The 14,096-nt window shown below is 53.8% G+C and overlaps 5 protein-coding genes across 5 annotated transcripts; all 5 read right to left on the bottom strand.

Annotated features, from left to right (window-relative positions):
- Positions 1-167: 167 nt before the first annotated feature.
- Positions 168-2,032, bottom strand: UV8b_00274 (uncharacterized protein; the record flags this gene model as incomplete). Its single annotated transcript, XM_043137772.1, has 2 exons — positions 168-1,418; positions 1,580-2,032. The coding sequence occupies 2 exons, from the start codon at positions 2,030-2,032 to the stop codon at positions 168-170; spliced, it is 1,704 nt and encodes a 567-aa protein (XP_042993706.1).
- A 2,055-nt stretch (positions 2,033-4,087) lies between these two features.
- Positions 4,088-6,503, bottom strand: UV8b_00273 (uncharacterized protein; the record flags this gene model as incomplete). Its single annotated transcript, XM_043137771.1, has 2 exons — positions 4,088-4,699; positions 4,812-6,503. 2 exons carry the CDS (start codon positions 6,501-6,503, stop codon positions 4,088-4,090), a joined length of 2,304 nt encoding a protein of 767 aa, XP_042993705.1.
- Positions 6,504-8,473: 1,970 nt separating this feature from the next.
- On the bottom strand, positions 8,474-8,842 carry UV8b_00272 (uncharacterized protein; the record flags this gene model as incomplete). Its single annotated transcript, XM_043137770.1, has 1 exon — positions 8,474-8,842. The coding sequence occupies one exon, from the start codon at positions 8,840-8,842 to the stop codon at positions 8,474-8,476; it is 369 nt and encodes a 122-aa protein (XP_042993704.1).
- A 774-nt stretch (positions 8,843-9,616) lies between these two features.
- Positions 9,617-12,369, bottom strand: UV8b_00271 (uncharacterized protein; the record flags this gene model as incomplete). The annotated part of the gene is made up of 4 exons (XM_043137769.1): positions 9,617-10,624; positions 10,709-11,420; positions 11,562-11,656; positions 11,710-12,369. The coding sequence occupies 4 exons, from the start codon at positions 12,367-12,369 to the stop codon at positions 9,617-9,619; spliced, it is 2,475 nt and encodes an 824-aa protein (XP_042993703.1).
- A 161-nt stretch (positions 12,370-12,530) lies between these two features.
- Positions 12,531-13,955, bottom strand: UV8b_00270 (uncharacterized protein; the record flags this gene model as incomplete). Its single annotated transcript, XM_043137768.1, has 1 exon — positions 12,531-13,955. One exon carries the CDS (start codon positions 13,953-13,955, stop codon positions 12,531-12,533), a length of 1,425 nt encoding a protein of 474 aa, XP_042993702.1.
- Between the last annotated feature and the right edge of the window lie 141 nt (positions 13,956-14,096).

Genomic DNA, 14,096 nt, shown 5'->3' with positions numbered 1-14,096 from the left:
AAAATCGAAACTGGAATAAAAATCGCTCTAACATCATGTACCAAGATACATTTACGCAATGAAGGAAAAAGTATAATGAATGACCCGCCCCCAATGACCCGCCCCCCTCCCGCGGCATGGCTCCTCTTTGCTGCCCCAGTTTACAACGTCTCTACGACATCTCAGCGCTAATACCTCAGCGAGTCGACATTCTTTTCCATGAAATCGCTAGAGTCCTGCCTGAAATCATCCTTGATAAAGGTCACCTTGTCACGGAAAATATTCAACAGCTTGTTCCCCTCGGACCACCGCGGCCAAAAGGGGTACTTGCCCGTGACCCCGACGTTGGGATCGAGGTTGTACACAAAGTTGGTGTAGTAGGTGCGGATGCTCCTGGCGGCGTAGTTGTCCTCGAGGCCCATAAACACCTGCAGGATATCGGAGGCGTGCGGGGTGCCCAGGACGGGCAGCCCCCGATAGTAGGATGCTAGGTATGACCACGAGGGAACGTCGGGGCGCAAAGGGGCAGTGGATCTCAACAGGATGCGGCGGGTGAGCGTGAAGACCAGGTCGCCCAGGACTGCTGCTCTTCGTTTGAAGCCCGGCGTGATTTCGTTCCAAATGCCCGTGTTGAAGGGGCTGCCGTCGATGACGGCGTCCAGGCCGTGGCCGTAGGTATCCACCAGCTGGGTGAGCTGATCTTTGGTGGCGCCGGAGAAGTAATAGGTGGCCAGGTAGTCAACCAGGTCTTCTGACGTGGTGACGTTTGGTTGGAAAAGCGCAAACAGGGTGCCTTCGTCTTCCTGGTTGCCGACAATCATGGGAACGGCTGCGTACTGCTCAGCGCGGATTAGCTTCTCGGGCGACTGCGTGATGGTCCTGCCATCCGGGCGCGGCAAGTAAGACAGGGCGAGTGAGCTGTATGATAGAAGCCCTTGGACCGACGTCACGGCGTTGAGAAAGTCGTTGGAGCTCAGGGCTCGAAGGCAAGCCAGCTTGTCCTCAGCGGAGGCGCAGCCCCCAGTCTCGGCAACTTGATCAAAGACAGCCTGGCCCTTGGGGCAGTCGAGAGGGTCTAGAGGAGTGACGCTTCCCGAGTTCATGATGGCGGCGCGGAACAGCGGACTGCCCTTGTAGGTATTGTTGCCGTTGTACAGTATCATCTGGTCGAGAACAGAAATGGAGCCGGCAGACTCTCCCCAGATTGTGACCTTTTCAGCGTCGCCTCCAAAGGCAGCAATGTTGTCCGCCACCCACTCCAAGCCCATGCGCTGGTCCAAGAGGCCGGCGTTTCCGGACCCCTCGGCCATGATCTCTTTGCCCGGCATAAACCCGTAACCTGCCAGGCGGTACTGGACTGCGACGAAGATGAAGGGTTGGTTGATGGACGTGGCATAGTTGACGAGGCTGGTGCCGTCATACATGGATGTCGATCCCGACTGCAGATGAGCAAGTCAAAGCGAAAGAAGAAGACAAGGGGTCAGCTTTACATCGTACACCGGCGCACGTCAGGTTTTCCTTGATTCTTTTTTCTTCACCTTCTCTCTCTCGGCCTGGATTTTTTTTTTTTTTTTTAAATTTTTCTTGTTCGATTACTCACTTCGAAACCGCCGCCCAGTATCCAAAACAAAACAGGCAGCTTGGCCCCGGCAGTGGTGCCCTCGGGCCTTACAACAGTGATTGTCAAGCAGTCCTCGGACTGGCGCGTGATGATCTGAACAAGAGGCAGGTTGGCAATTTTCCCGAGCAGGCCGGACAGAAACCCCCGGCTGGAGGTCGAAGCCACCATCTGCGGGCAAGCACCAGCCGGTCCGGTGGCATCAAACACGCCCAGGGATTGCGTCCGCCGAACAGGCGGCTTCATGCGCAACGGACCCAGAGGAGGTAGTGCGTAGGGGATGCCGTTGAAGGACTCGACGCCGTTCCTGACGTTGCCGAGTACGGTTCCTGCCGGAGCAACGACCGTGGCAAGGCCGGCGGATCGTTGCTCTGCAGATGAAGCCCCGGCGATTGACGCCCACGCCAGGAAGCTCGACAAGACTGATGCGAGCATGTTGAAAAGAAAAGGTTCAGAGAGACTCGCTCTGCGTTATGCCAAGGGAGGGAGGAAGTGGCCTTGCTTCCATGGCAATACGAGGGAGGGACCACGGCTCATCATGTATCTCCGTCGAACCGCCGCCATGCCGTTGAGCAGTGGGCCGAAATTCAACAATCCCGAGTCAGGTCCGGTTCGTTCCACCGCCACGGATCCATAGCCTCAACCAGCAGCTGGAAATGGATCAAGACCTTTGTGGAACGCGGGGAGAAAGAGCGTTCCCCAGATGCCCCGTTCCGTTGGCTTAGCCTCATCGTACCTGCCAAAACGGGCCTTGGAATCTATCTGCATGCTGCAGCTCGTGTAGCGTGTGACTATGGCTGCCGAAGGAGAGGGAGGAGGGGGAAGAAGAAGTAGAAGAAGAAGAAGCAGCAGCAGCAGCAGCAACAGATGGATGGCCTGGGGGGAAAAGACATGCTGGGTAGGGAAAAAAAAAAACTTGATTGCCCGTTCCCTCCCGGCGGGATCTGGAAGAAGACGACATGCTACAGCCGACAAAATTCAATTGGCACGCCAAGACCTGCCAATGCCAGCAAGGGTAAGGCGTACCGTGGGGCACTAGCCCAAGCATGGAGTAGTGCGCATTACGGGAACGGGTGGGGCTGCCAGAAGCTCGCACAAACAGGATTGTGAATCATGCTTTGTGCCACACCGTCGCGACCCGTTCCTGCCCGTCTGGTTCCTGCCCGTTCCTGCCCCTCCTGCCCGTCGCGCCTCCCTCGTGCACCAGATTGCTCAATCAGGGACTACTGCCCGACGTCATGTGGTACCGTAGTGGGTGGCGCTTGCCAAGAAGCAAAACTGAACGTGGCCAGCAAAGCACGACCTGGATGGACAAGCTGCGGGCCCGTTACACGGTGGCCCCCTCCAGGAACCCACCCGGCTGTCATGATCCCTGCTACCTTCCAGAAACCCCGGACTTGTGGGAAAGGGCATTCTCGAGGGAACAGCGACGCGATTCGCTCCGTCCTGGGGAACGACAAGGGTAGTAGTTAGGTATCACAGGCAAGGTTTTTCCACCCGGCGCTCGGATTTATCCTTTCCGGTTTAATCTGTAAAGGGTACTGACAGGTAGATGGCTAATGTTATGTAGCACTCAGGTACCTAAGGTATATAGCCCCTAGGGTATTCTAATAATAAACAGCGATGCGATGATGTCTTGCGGGCAATGTCCCGTCTCCGAGCTCTCGGTGACCCGCCCCAATTGGAGCGGCATACATGCCAACTTGGTTAGTGCAGACTTGAAGACCTCAAGACTAGTGAGCTGGCCCCATTAATCTGGTGGCACATTTGATGATTGATGGCGCATTGGTGGCGCTCGGCGGGAAATCCCCCCCCGCACAGGGCTGAAGCGAATAGGCAAGGTATGACGATGACGGGCTTGACTGGAGAATCCTGTGGAGGTCACCAGTCCGCGCAGCCACACGGCGCTGGTGGTGAGCCTGGTGATGCCTCTGTTCTTGCCGCGCGGGGCTTGCGCGATTTTCCAGAGCCAGTGTGCCAGATATGTATGCCTCGGAACACCAGGTGTGGCAGGGGGTGGTCAGTAGGGGTGCTTGGGATGGAAATGGTACAGTAGCTGCGGATGCCCGCCTGGCAGAAGCGTCGTACCAAATCCTCACGTGTGCTACGACTCCAGCTCTACACTAAATTTCAAATAAGATGGCGCTTCTCGGCGCAGTTTCCATGACCTAGATTACATGCTCAACGGCGAATAAGGCTATGGCTGACGAGGGAGTCTAGCCGTCTCGCCCGCAGCTCCAATACATGGACACGGGAAGAGCCCTTGCCCTGCGAGTCTTTCAGGGGAGAGCTCTCGAAGCATGGCAAGCTTCGTGGATCGAATGGGGCCCGGAAATATTGTGCATGTTCCCAGTGGTAGCTGTGTATGTAACAAGCCTCATCTAGATTGCGCAAGAGAAAAGAAAAAAGATGAAAGAGGGGGAAAAAAGGGGAAAAAGGGAAAAAAGGGAAAAAGGGAAAAAGAAAAAAAAAAAGGGTATCATCTTTGAATTACGTCTCTTCTTCACCGCCACTCGATCGCCTGCCCTTCTCTGCAGCCAGCTTACGCCGAAGAGAACCTAGTTTCTGCAGCTTCAACTTGACCAGATTGCCCTGCGGCGTCTTGTCTTCGCCAAACATCTTGGTCTTTGGCTGCACGTAGTAGAGGTCCGCCTCCCGAAACGAGTAGTCGACGCTGGGGTCCGGGTCCAACGGGAGGCACGACAGGTCGCTTCCCTGCGCCTCGTGGCTTGCTGGCCCGGATGGCTCCGAGCTCGCGCCCCGACCTGCCCCCTTGGGAGGTTCCGGCCCCGCGTCTGGACTTGCCGCGTTGGGTGGCTCCGAGCCCACGTCTGAGCGGGTCTCGGTGGAAGCCGAAGGATGAGCGGAAGCAGGCGATTGGGCCCAGTTTCGAAGCTCCGTGGATCTGGATCTTGGGCTGCGGAAGTAGGGTGACCTTTCGGCATCGGTCGGGGACGGCAGGGAGCTCGAGTCCCGCGTCGCCGGGGCCTGGCCACGTTGTTGCTGGTGGCTGCTGTACGCTGTGTCCAGAGGGGCAAGTCCACGGGCGGTGAAGTTGCGAAAGCTGGTGGGCCGACGCATGATTTGTCGCAGGTTGTATACCTAGTCTTGTCAGCACTCCCGAGTTCGAAGGAAAGGACGCGAGGCGGGGTTTTGCGGGGGGAGAAGAACAAAAGTCCAGTAACAAAAAGCATGTCGAGGAGAAGAGTCTTACTGGGGCCCGCCCGTCTCCTCGACCCCATTTATGACGACCAGTCCTCATCGAGCTCGGGGCGACGAGGCAATAAATGTCGTATACTGCAGGAGACACGAAACAAAGCAAGAGAACAAGCGCGTGGAAAACCAAAATCGCGTAACCCAAAACGCTCTTGGCCACGAATCCCGCCGCTCCCGGGAGGAAAGCCACCTGCAGACTCAAGACGACCAGCCGGACGGCCGGCATGATGCCCGACCATGACTTGAACGGGCTCTCGTGATAGGAGTAAGCATAGAGAGCAATCTGCACAGCCTCGGTGGCCAAGAGGCTCAGGAGCTGCACCATGCCGGCGCTTTGCAGACCCCCAATCACTGCCCCTCGTACAAACAGCAGCACAAAGATGGTGACGGCATAAGTCCCCTGGATCCTGGATAAGCGATTCAAGCTTTGGTGGCTTTTTACAGTGTCGACGAGAAAATAGCCCATGGCGCGCGGGCTGCTCTGCCAGATGGCCCACCAGATGAGAGCAACAAGGATGCAAACGACGCTGCAGGCAGCAACGACGACGAATACCGGCACCGCCCCGCTATGGGTCAGCTGATAGGTTGACCATGCCACGAGCGGAAGAAGCAGATAGCTGCAAAACAGTCGCAGCGTTGCCCAGAGCATGCCCTTGACACCAGGATCAACGTCATCCCGGAAAATGAGCGACCTCCTCGCTTGGAACAAGTTGCGAGCCCACTCCAGTTTCTGTCCGAGAAACACCATGCTTGCAATGAGGAACAGGATCATGGCTGCCAGGGCCATGGTGTTGAACCATGCATTCAGCGTGAGAGTCCCGCCCATGACCTGCGTCATCAGTTCCAGCCCAGGTGTTCCGCCAAACGTGCCGTTGATGGCGTACAGCCCGTCACTGACCCCGAAGTACCACGGGGTTCTATCCACGACCCCCACCCGAAGCATCAGAGTAGACCAGCTGGTGCGACTAACAATGGGTTGGAAAAAGCCGGGGAAGCTGAGGCTAAGCGCTCCGGAGAAGAAGATGAACTGAAGGTAGGAGATGCAGTTGGCCACCCGGACGATGTGCTGCCGGCCAGGTTCGCGGAACAAAGGGCCAATCTGGTCGGGTTCGTCGCCCGTGTTCTCTTCATGGGAGAGATTGTACATCTCCCACCAGAGACTCGACAGAACTATCAGCATGAGGATGGCAGCGGGAACCCAAGTAAGGATCGGCGAGGCGATTGGCCCCAAGTCTGGAGTTAAATATGCGTTGAAGCAGGCGATTTGCTGGCCATTGCCGCGCAGGTGTGCCGTGAGAAAGTAGGTGCTGAGCGGATAAGTAGGAACGTCGTAGGCGAACTTGAGAGAAGGGTAAAAGAAAGGCTTGCCCTCGCGGATGAACTTGGTGCATTGCACGGACTCGGTGAGGCCTTGGAAGCTCGAGGTTGCGCTGAGCGAGGTGATGGAAACCGATGACGAAACGTTCATTTGTTGGACAATTCTACACCTAGTCTCATTGTATCCTCCTGCAAACTCCAGCTCAAGGCGCCTTCTCCCGTTGTCGTCGGTCTTGGGGACAAGCGACGCCCTAGCTGAAAGGTCATGATCCAGTAGAGAGTCGGCGTCGGGACACGGCTTGATCTGAATGTAGGCGGCGAAGATGGCTTGGGCGGAAAGAAGCCATACAGCTAGAGTTTGGGCAAGCATCATCGGACGAGGCCGAGAGACATGTTTGTTTCGCGCGTCCCAGACGACTAGTATCTCATGGCATAGGAGTCTCCTGTCGCGACGCCGAAGAGAGAGGGACAGGCAATAGCAATAGGCAGGCAATGGACAGGCAATGGACAGCGATCGTTGGAAGTTCCCCTGAAAAATGTTCACGTCGACCTCTCTCAGTCCCACCGCCGTGGTTTTGGGAAGCAGCCCCACGCGTCCGCGTTTGAGGGCCGTGATTGGCTGCGCAAAGGCGGGGCCGACATCGGCACCCAGCACCACGTTACTTTACCGGACACCATTGAGACACCATTCGTCATTGATGGGTTAGAAACCACAGTGGTCTTTGACCATTGACGGGGTAGAAAACTTCAGCTACTGACCCACTGCATGACTTGCTTCTTGCAACAAAGCGAGTGATTGAGAGCAATGCCGCTCCCGCAGTGATGCAACTCCGCTCGGGACTAGTTCCAGGATTACCCATGCTTCGAGACAGGGACAAGGGCATCCATTCGGTATCGGGCGGGCTCGGGCAATACATCACGTGTGCTCCCGCTTCTCCCCCTTCCCCCCCCCCCCCTTTTTTTTTTTTTTTTGCTTCTCTCTTTCCCTGGACACAAGAAACGTTGCAGGGGCTGAGAATTGCAGATGCAGACGAGCCCAGATGCCGCTCCCTATCTTCGGGCTGGTTACGGTCGTCGTCCAAGTTGGACTGTGGTGGTTTGCCCAGCACTCAAATTGCAGTTGATGCCCAGCACAGCATGGTCACGGCGTTGGCCCAAGCTCTTTACCCCAGTGTTGAGCGGGTTTAACCCAGGGTTGGGAGCAAGTCAGTAGTCAGTATTTTAGTGATTAGTAAATGGATTTTCATTACCATTAAACATCCCCACGGCAAGCCTGCATCAGGAAATAGATGCGACCCAGTCAGATAAGCCGGGCCTTGCTTGCGGTTCTACGCTAATGCTTCACCTCCCAACGCCCTAGCTTGACTATTACCTTTACTCTTTTCTCTTATTATTTCCTCTCCACCACTCTCTCTTCTACCTCTTCTTTTCTTCCTTCTTTAGATGGGCACTTTTTTACTAGGCTAGCTACTTCTACTAGTCCTCCCACTACATTATTCGTTAGACACTATTCAATACACTCGAATCCACTGAAGCCTCTTGCCGCTCTCTTTCTCTGCTCCTGTTGGATCCAATCCGTTATGCTTTCAGAATTGGCCGATAGATTTTATACTCGTGCATTTGTATTTCGAAACCTGCACCGCTGTTTTTCGTATGCTCAGCAATTCTCAGTCTCCTCGCCATACCTCTCTGAGCGAACGATCGCGTAAAGATTCGTACTATTGCCTTGGCGTGATATGACTTAGATAGCGCTATTTACCCTTGAAAAAAGCTTTGGGCTACTTTCTGAGGGATGAGGCGGTACGCCTTCATAGCACATGCATTCGGGCCGTCATAGCAACTCTGCGAAGCGCCACGGTCTCAGTAAAGCATTTCCTCGCGAGTAGCGTGTAACATGGCAATACTGCCAGCAGATGTCTTGTCCGGAAGCTGAACGGATTGCTCGAAGAAAGACCAACTTTCAATCACTGAATCCAATCGTTGGGCAGCCGGGAGCACTGTTGCCAAAGTTGGTAATTTATGCATGATTCGGCTTAGGCCTGTCCCGTTCGAACACTAGCTGATTGTAAAATTGCTGCTAATCGGCAGGTACAGTCAGAATCGCTGGATCCTTGGACTAGAATGCATCCCGGACAGCGGCTACTATTATTGACGAGGTCTGTGCCACTCGGGAAGGCGAAGTGCAACACTAGGGCATAGGAGTTAGACATATTGACTCCGCTTCGGAATTGAGCTTAGGCTTTGGCGCTGGAAGTATATATGGCTGGAGAAGGAGGTCGTTTCTAGAAGGGTAAATTTGATTTGACGGCTGTTTCAAGCTCAGGTATCCGACTAAGCGTCGCTTTATATGTCATGATTGATACCAAGCGAGGCCGGCGAGTCGTTGATGCCGTCGCCGACCATAGCCACTACTGCGCGGCGCCTCCCGCGCGGGCCGCGATGTCTGCTCACGGAGCCGTGGGTTTGGGGGTCCAGCGTCGCCTGCAGGTATCCGACCTTGCTGGCCTTTTCCGACGGCAGGACTTCTGCAAGCACCCTGCTCTCTCTCTGATGCCGACCAGCCGGGCTACGGCTTTGGCCGTGGTGGCGTTGTCGCCCGAGAGCATCCAGACCTGTGTTCCGCGAGCGTCCAGCGCCCTGACAACTAAGGCGGCAGAATCCGGTGCAATCAGCTTCTCCAATCCCGCATCTCGCGTCGTCGAATTCAGACATGCTGGTGTTTCCGATTTGCCAGGTCAAGGTAGATTGGCGAACGGAACAAGCAAGCAGAGCGTAGCTGATCTGTCCAGACTTCAGGTGGAGTTTGACACTCTAGAGTCCTAGACCATTACTTATATTGCCATCTGGCAGAAGTTCGCTTCATAAAGGCGGCTCAGACTATAATAGGAGTTTCCTTGTGCCTTGACGCGGACACGGGCCAGGAGAATTCCAGTACAACACATGTCGAACATGAGTATGGCCACCTATCAGCTGCCGAACCGAACTACGATCGTACGTGAGATAAGTAGAGCAAAAGGTGAACACATTGCAAAGATCGGAAAATCAGAAAATCTCTAAGCCCCCCTTTCCCCAACCCCTTTCCCCAACCCCACCCTTAATTGAAGAGTACGCCCCACTGAGCTCCGCAGCACAATGATGCTACAAAAGGAAGATGAGATGATTATAGCTAGCTATCTAGAAGAGGGCAGAAATGACTATCTATATATCAGGCGCTGTGCGTAATATGTGAGACTGCTACATGACTCATAGGGCCGGCTAGCAAACAGCTCGGCCACTCTAACAGCGCACGACAAAGGCCACAAAGGCTGCTCACACAGTGCATCAGCCAGAGCCTATGAACATAGCCCTCAGCAATAGCAATTTCCCCTGCTTGACCCCCTATTCCGATGCTTATACATAGTTATTTAATTAGTAGAGGGAAGGGCTTAGAGTAAAAGCATTCACAGTCTTAAACACGTTTTACCTACACAATTTTCCATGATACATTCAATCGCGATCGACCGTACAAATCCAAACTTTACCAGACCTAACACCTATCCCGAGGTTGTTTTCGCATATATCAAAGCATTTACTACGATACTCTGGTGGAATCCAGAGGAGCTTGCTCCCATTGTACGTGATCCACATGTCCTCGGTGCTTATTCCTATGCCTGCAAATTGGGTCGGCTTTGGTCGCACAACATCTGTTTCGCCTGAAGCTTCGCTTTGGCAAAGAGAAATAACACCAAGAGTTGTATTGAGGCGGTCTCCCGAGGAATCGAAAGACATTACTCTGAGATAGCTGTTGACGGTGAGTGTCTCCAGACACACACCGCTATCTGCGTCCCAGATCTTTACTGTACTGCCTGCCGACGCCAACTTGGCCGAGTCGCGCGAGAAGGCTACTGAGTTGACGTTGCCGTCTTGGTCAAGCCTGTGCAGGCACTCGCCGTTACGCGCATCCCAGATCGTAACAGTGGAGATACCGGCAACGCCGACCCCACACCCGGTAGCCAGCCGGGCGGAGTCGTGCGAGAAGGCTACTGATTTGAAAATGCCGTCACTGTAGTCACTAAACGCGCGCAGGAGCTCGCCGTTACGCGTATCCCAGATCTGAACAGTGGAGTCAGTCACGGTAGCCAGCCGGGTGGAGTCGTGCGAGAAGGCTATTACATAGGCAACAGGGCCATGATTAAGCGTGTGCAGGCACGCTCCGCTACCTGTGTCCCAGATTTTACTGCTGGACGATCCCATGGACGCTAATTGTGCCGAGTTATGCGAGAAGATCACCAATTTGACAAAGCGGTAATGGCCCTCGAGCGTCTTCAGGCATTTCCCGTTACTCGTTTCCCAGATCTTAATAGTGCGATCTTCTGATGCTGACGCTAGCCAGGTTGAGTTGTGCGTGAAGGCCACTGATTCGACCGCGAGGCAGTGGCCCTCGAGCGACTTTAAGTCCACGTTGCTGCTTACATCCCAGATCTTAACAGTACCATCGATAGATGCTGACGCTAGCTGGGCTGAGTTTTGAGAGAAAGAAACTGATGTAACAACTCCGCTATGGCCATTAAGCGTTTGCAAGCATGCTCCGCTGCGTACATTCCAGATCTTGATAGTAGTGTCTCGTGACGCTGATGCCAACCAGATTGAGTCGTTCGAGAAAGCCATCGCGTAGACACGGTCAATATGAGCCGTAAGCGTCTGAAGGCACGTGCCGTCGCGCACATCCCAGATCTTGATAATGCCATCGTCCGACGCTGACACTATCTGAGTCGAGTTGGGCGAAAACACTATTGACACCGAGTCACTGCGGCCCTCAAACGTTTGCAGGCACGTCCAACTATGTGTATCCCAGACCTTTAAAGTAAATTCATCCGACACAGATGCTAATCGCGTGAAGTCGCCTGAAAAGGCCAGTGGAAAACCGGGTTTACTATGGTGCGGAAGCGTCTTTAAGCATGTCCAGTTGCTCGTATCCCAGATTTTAATAATATTTTCCCACGACACCGATGCTAGCTGGACTGAATCGCATGAGAAGGCTACTGAGTCAATACTGCCGTTATAGCCTTCAAGCGTTTGCACGCAATTCCAACGGCGCGTATCCCAGATCTTGACAGTTTCGTCTTCCAACGCTGATGCCAGCCACGTCGAATCGCCTGAGAAGGCTACTGCGTGAACACTGTCTTTATGGCCTGTAAGCGTCTGTAGGCAATTACCACTATGCGCATCCCAGATCTTGATAGTGTCGTCATCCGACGCTGATGCCAGCCGCGTCGAATCGCTTGAGAAGGCTACCGCGGCGACCCTAAACCTATGCCCCTCAAGCGTCAGCAGGCACGGACTCCAGCCGTCGCTCATTTTTGGCTTGAGAGTGATCCCCCTTGGCTCCTCGCGCTCAAACAATCTTCTGATCACGCTTCCTGTCGGGCTGAATAAAAGCGCAGATGCATACGCTTGAAGAGGATGGGATTCAATCGCTCCTTTGGAGTACATGATAAACCGATGCGCGTCGCGGGCAAGCTCAGTGAGATGAGAAACCCCTCTCTCCTAATACGTGTTAGCCCGTAAACATATACTTGGGTGTTATAGTGTCTGCATACCTGGATAAGGAAGCATAATTTTGCCATCGAAACAATGCCTTTTGGCACATTATTGCACAAACTGAGAGCCTCTAGCCAGTAGAGATACTTGTTGCGCAAGAACTTATCGAGACGGCCTCCGTTCTCAAGACCAACTATGGGCATCGTTGAAGTTTGGTGGACCGAGGCGCAGAGATGATCGACCCAATAAACACATGAGTAGCGTGACGCTCCTAATGGATCAGGCTCTGGCGGTTTGGCCTCCTCGATAGGATGACCTAAATCCTTCAGATTGTACATATCTCGCTGCAATGTCCTGGACAGGATATCGAGAGACCTGGTGAATATAGTAGAGTGAACAGCATCCTCATTCAAGGGAAACTCTTCTTTAACCATATTCTTTTCGAGCAGAAAGTCTTTAGCTGACTGATGCACGAAGTAGACAGTCTCTTCTCGCAGGACCAGGAATGAGCCACAATGACCAACGACCTCTCGCATTGACTCTGGATTGGCAGCCATGCCTTTTGGCGGTTCGAAAAGGACCAATAGCTCCTCCAGTGTGATTGGTCGGTATACGAGAGTGATGGAAGCTAGTACTTGCTTGCAGAGTTTAGCGTAGACTGACTGGCTAATCTGCTCCATCATTCGCTTGTACAAAGAATCCAGTCCAGGCGGAAACATGGTAAGACAGGTTTCTACGTACCATCTCGATATCGCTTCGAGGCTTTGACACACTAGCGCAACCCAGAGGAAGGTGTCCTTCGCATTTAACTGCAGGTAGTCGAGTACAGCGATCTTAGTCTCCTCACTGTACCCCTTTCGCTGCGCAAGCCGAGACACCTTCAGCTTAACACAGCTGCTGACACAGATTCTGCATTCAGCTCTAGGCTCAGCCTAGCTTTGTGGTCTGCCCTTTCTGGCTCTTCTTCGATTTCCGGACGGTTGCGGCTCGAGAAAAGCCACTTGACGCGAGACGTTACAGATGACTGCTCTGCTACAAAGTTGAGCAGTTTTGGCAAATCAGTGACGCATTCGTCTAGCGCGTCGACGATCAGGTATGTGGTGTTTAGGCTCGGGTCCTGCAGCACGTCCGTAAACATCTCTGTCAAGGCCACCCAAGCATTTGCGTCCTCGAACAGGGACTTTCCTACGTTGTTGTACCTCTTGCGAACGTGCGAGGCGAGCAAAGGTTGCTGCTGAATGAGCATGAACAACAACCCTCGCAACACAGCCACAGCGCTTCTAATGCGTGAATCCGTAGCCTGGCAGAAGAAGTAGCACAGAAGACTTGACTTGTCCTTCGAATTCTGCATTTCGTCGATAATGCCGCAGAGCAGCATAGTCTTGCCTTTGCCAGGATCACCTTTGATCCACAGAATTCGGCTTTGCGAGTCGTCACGCCAATGGAGGAAGTCCGGGTTTTCCAAGATCCAGCGGTACGACTCCTCCACGAGCCCGCCCTTTGTCTCCTCAATACGCGTTTTATCACGCCGTGGATAGGTGACGTGCAAGTCACGTGTACATTTCTCCAGCTTCTCAATCTCGTCTTCGAGTCGGCTATATGCTCTACTTTTCCCTTCGCCGTAGAGGGTAGGCATATCGACACCAAAAATACCCAGCACTGAGTACACTTGATCTTCTTCAAGCTTCGTTTTGCGACGTTCGATCCATGACCAGCGCTCCTTGAAGGAAAATTGCGAGAGAAACTGTCCTTGAAGCGCAGCCTCTGGGATATTGGTTATCTCGTGTATAAGCTTCCTTAACAGAAGTGAATCGCCGAGGAATTCGCATTGCCGGGAAAAGAAGTCGACCTTACGAGGGGCAAGGAGCTCCTGAAGTGTCCAGCCCCGTTTGAACCATCGGCTTTTCCGGAAAGCAGATTTCCACTCGCAGGCATCGCCGTTCACTTGCGGCTTGGCTGTCGAGACATCTGACAAGTAGACGTAGCATCGATCGGCATTTCGGTACCAGCGAAACATGGAGTTAATGGCCTTGGACAGCTCCATGTCGTCTTCCTTGTTGATACAACAACTGTCGATCCAGAAGTACTCTAAGCCATGCTTCCTAGCCTGCGCATCGCAGAACCGAATCTTTTCATGCCCAGGCTTATGGGCGGCGGCACCACTTCTTAGGTCATTGAATGTGACCTCGTCGCCGTCCGCTCCCCATGTATGCGAGAGGATTGCATAGGGAGGAATCGCCTTGTCGTCCGAGAAAGACTTCAAAAGAGGGTCTCCGCCGGTACTTCTGCACTGTAAAAGGCGCATGGTCTCGCATCAAGGTGGGTAGAAAGATACAAAAGGAACAGTTCTCTGTCGATGTCGACCGCGGCAGCCAAGCCGGCAAGGCGAGCACAGCAGCTCGGTCGTCTATTTTGTATTGGAGCTGGCTACCGGCTACCTGCTACC

The sequence above is a fragment of the Ustilaginoidea virens genome, chromosome 1, assembly GCF_000687475.1.
Source record: "Ustilaginoidea virens chromosome 1, complete sequence".
Lineage (NCBI taxonomy): Eukaryota > Fungi > Ascomycota > Sordariomycetes > Hypocreales > Clavicipitaceae > Ustilaginoidea > Ustilaginoidea virens.
This window is presented reverse-complemented; position numbering and strand designations above follow the sequence as displayed.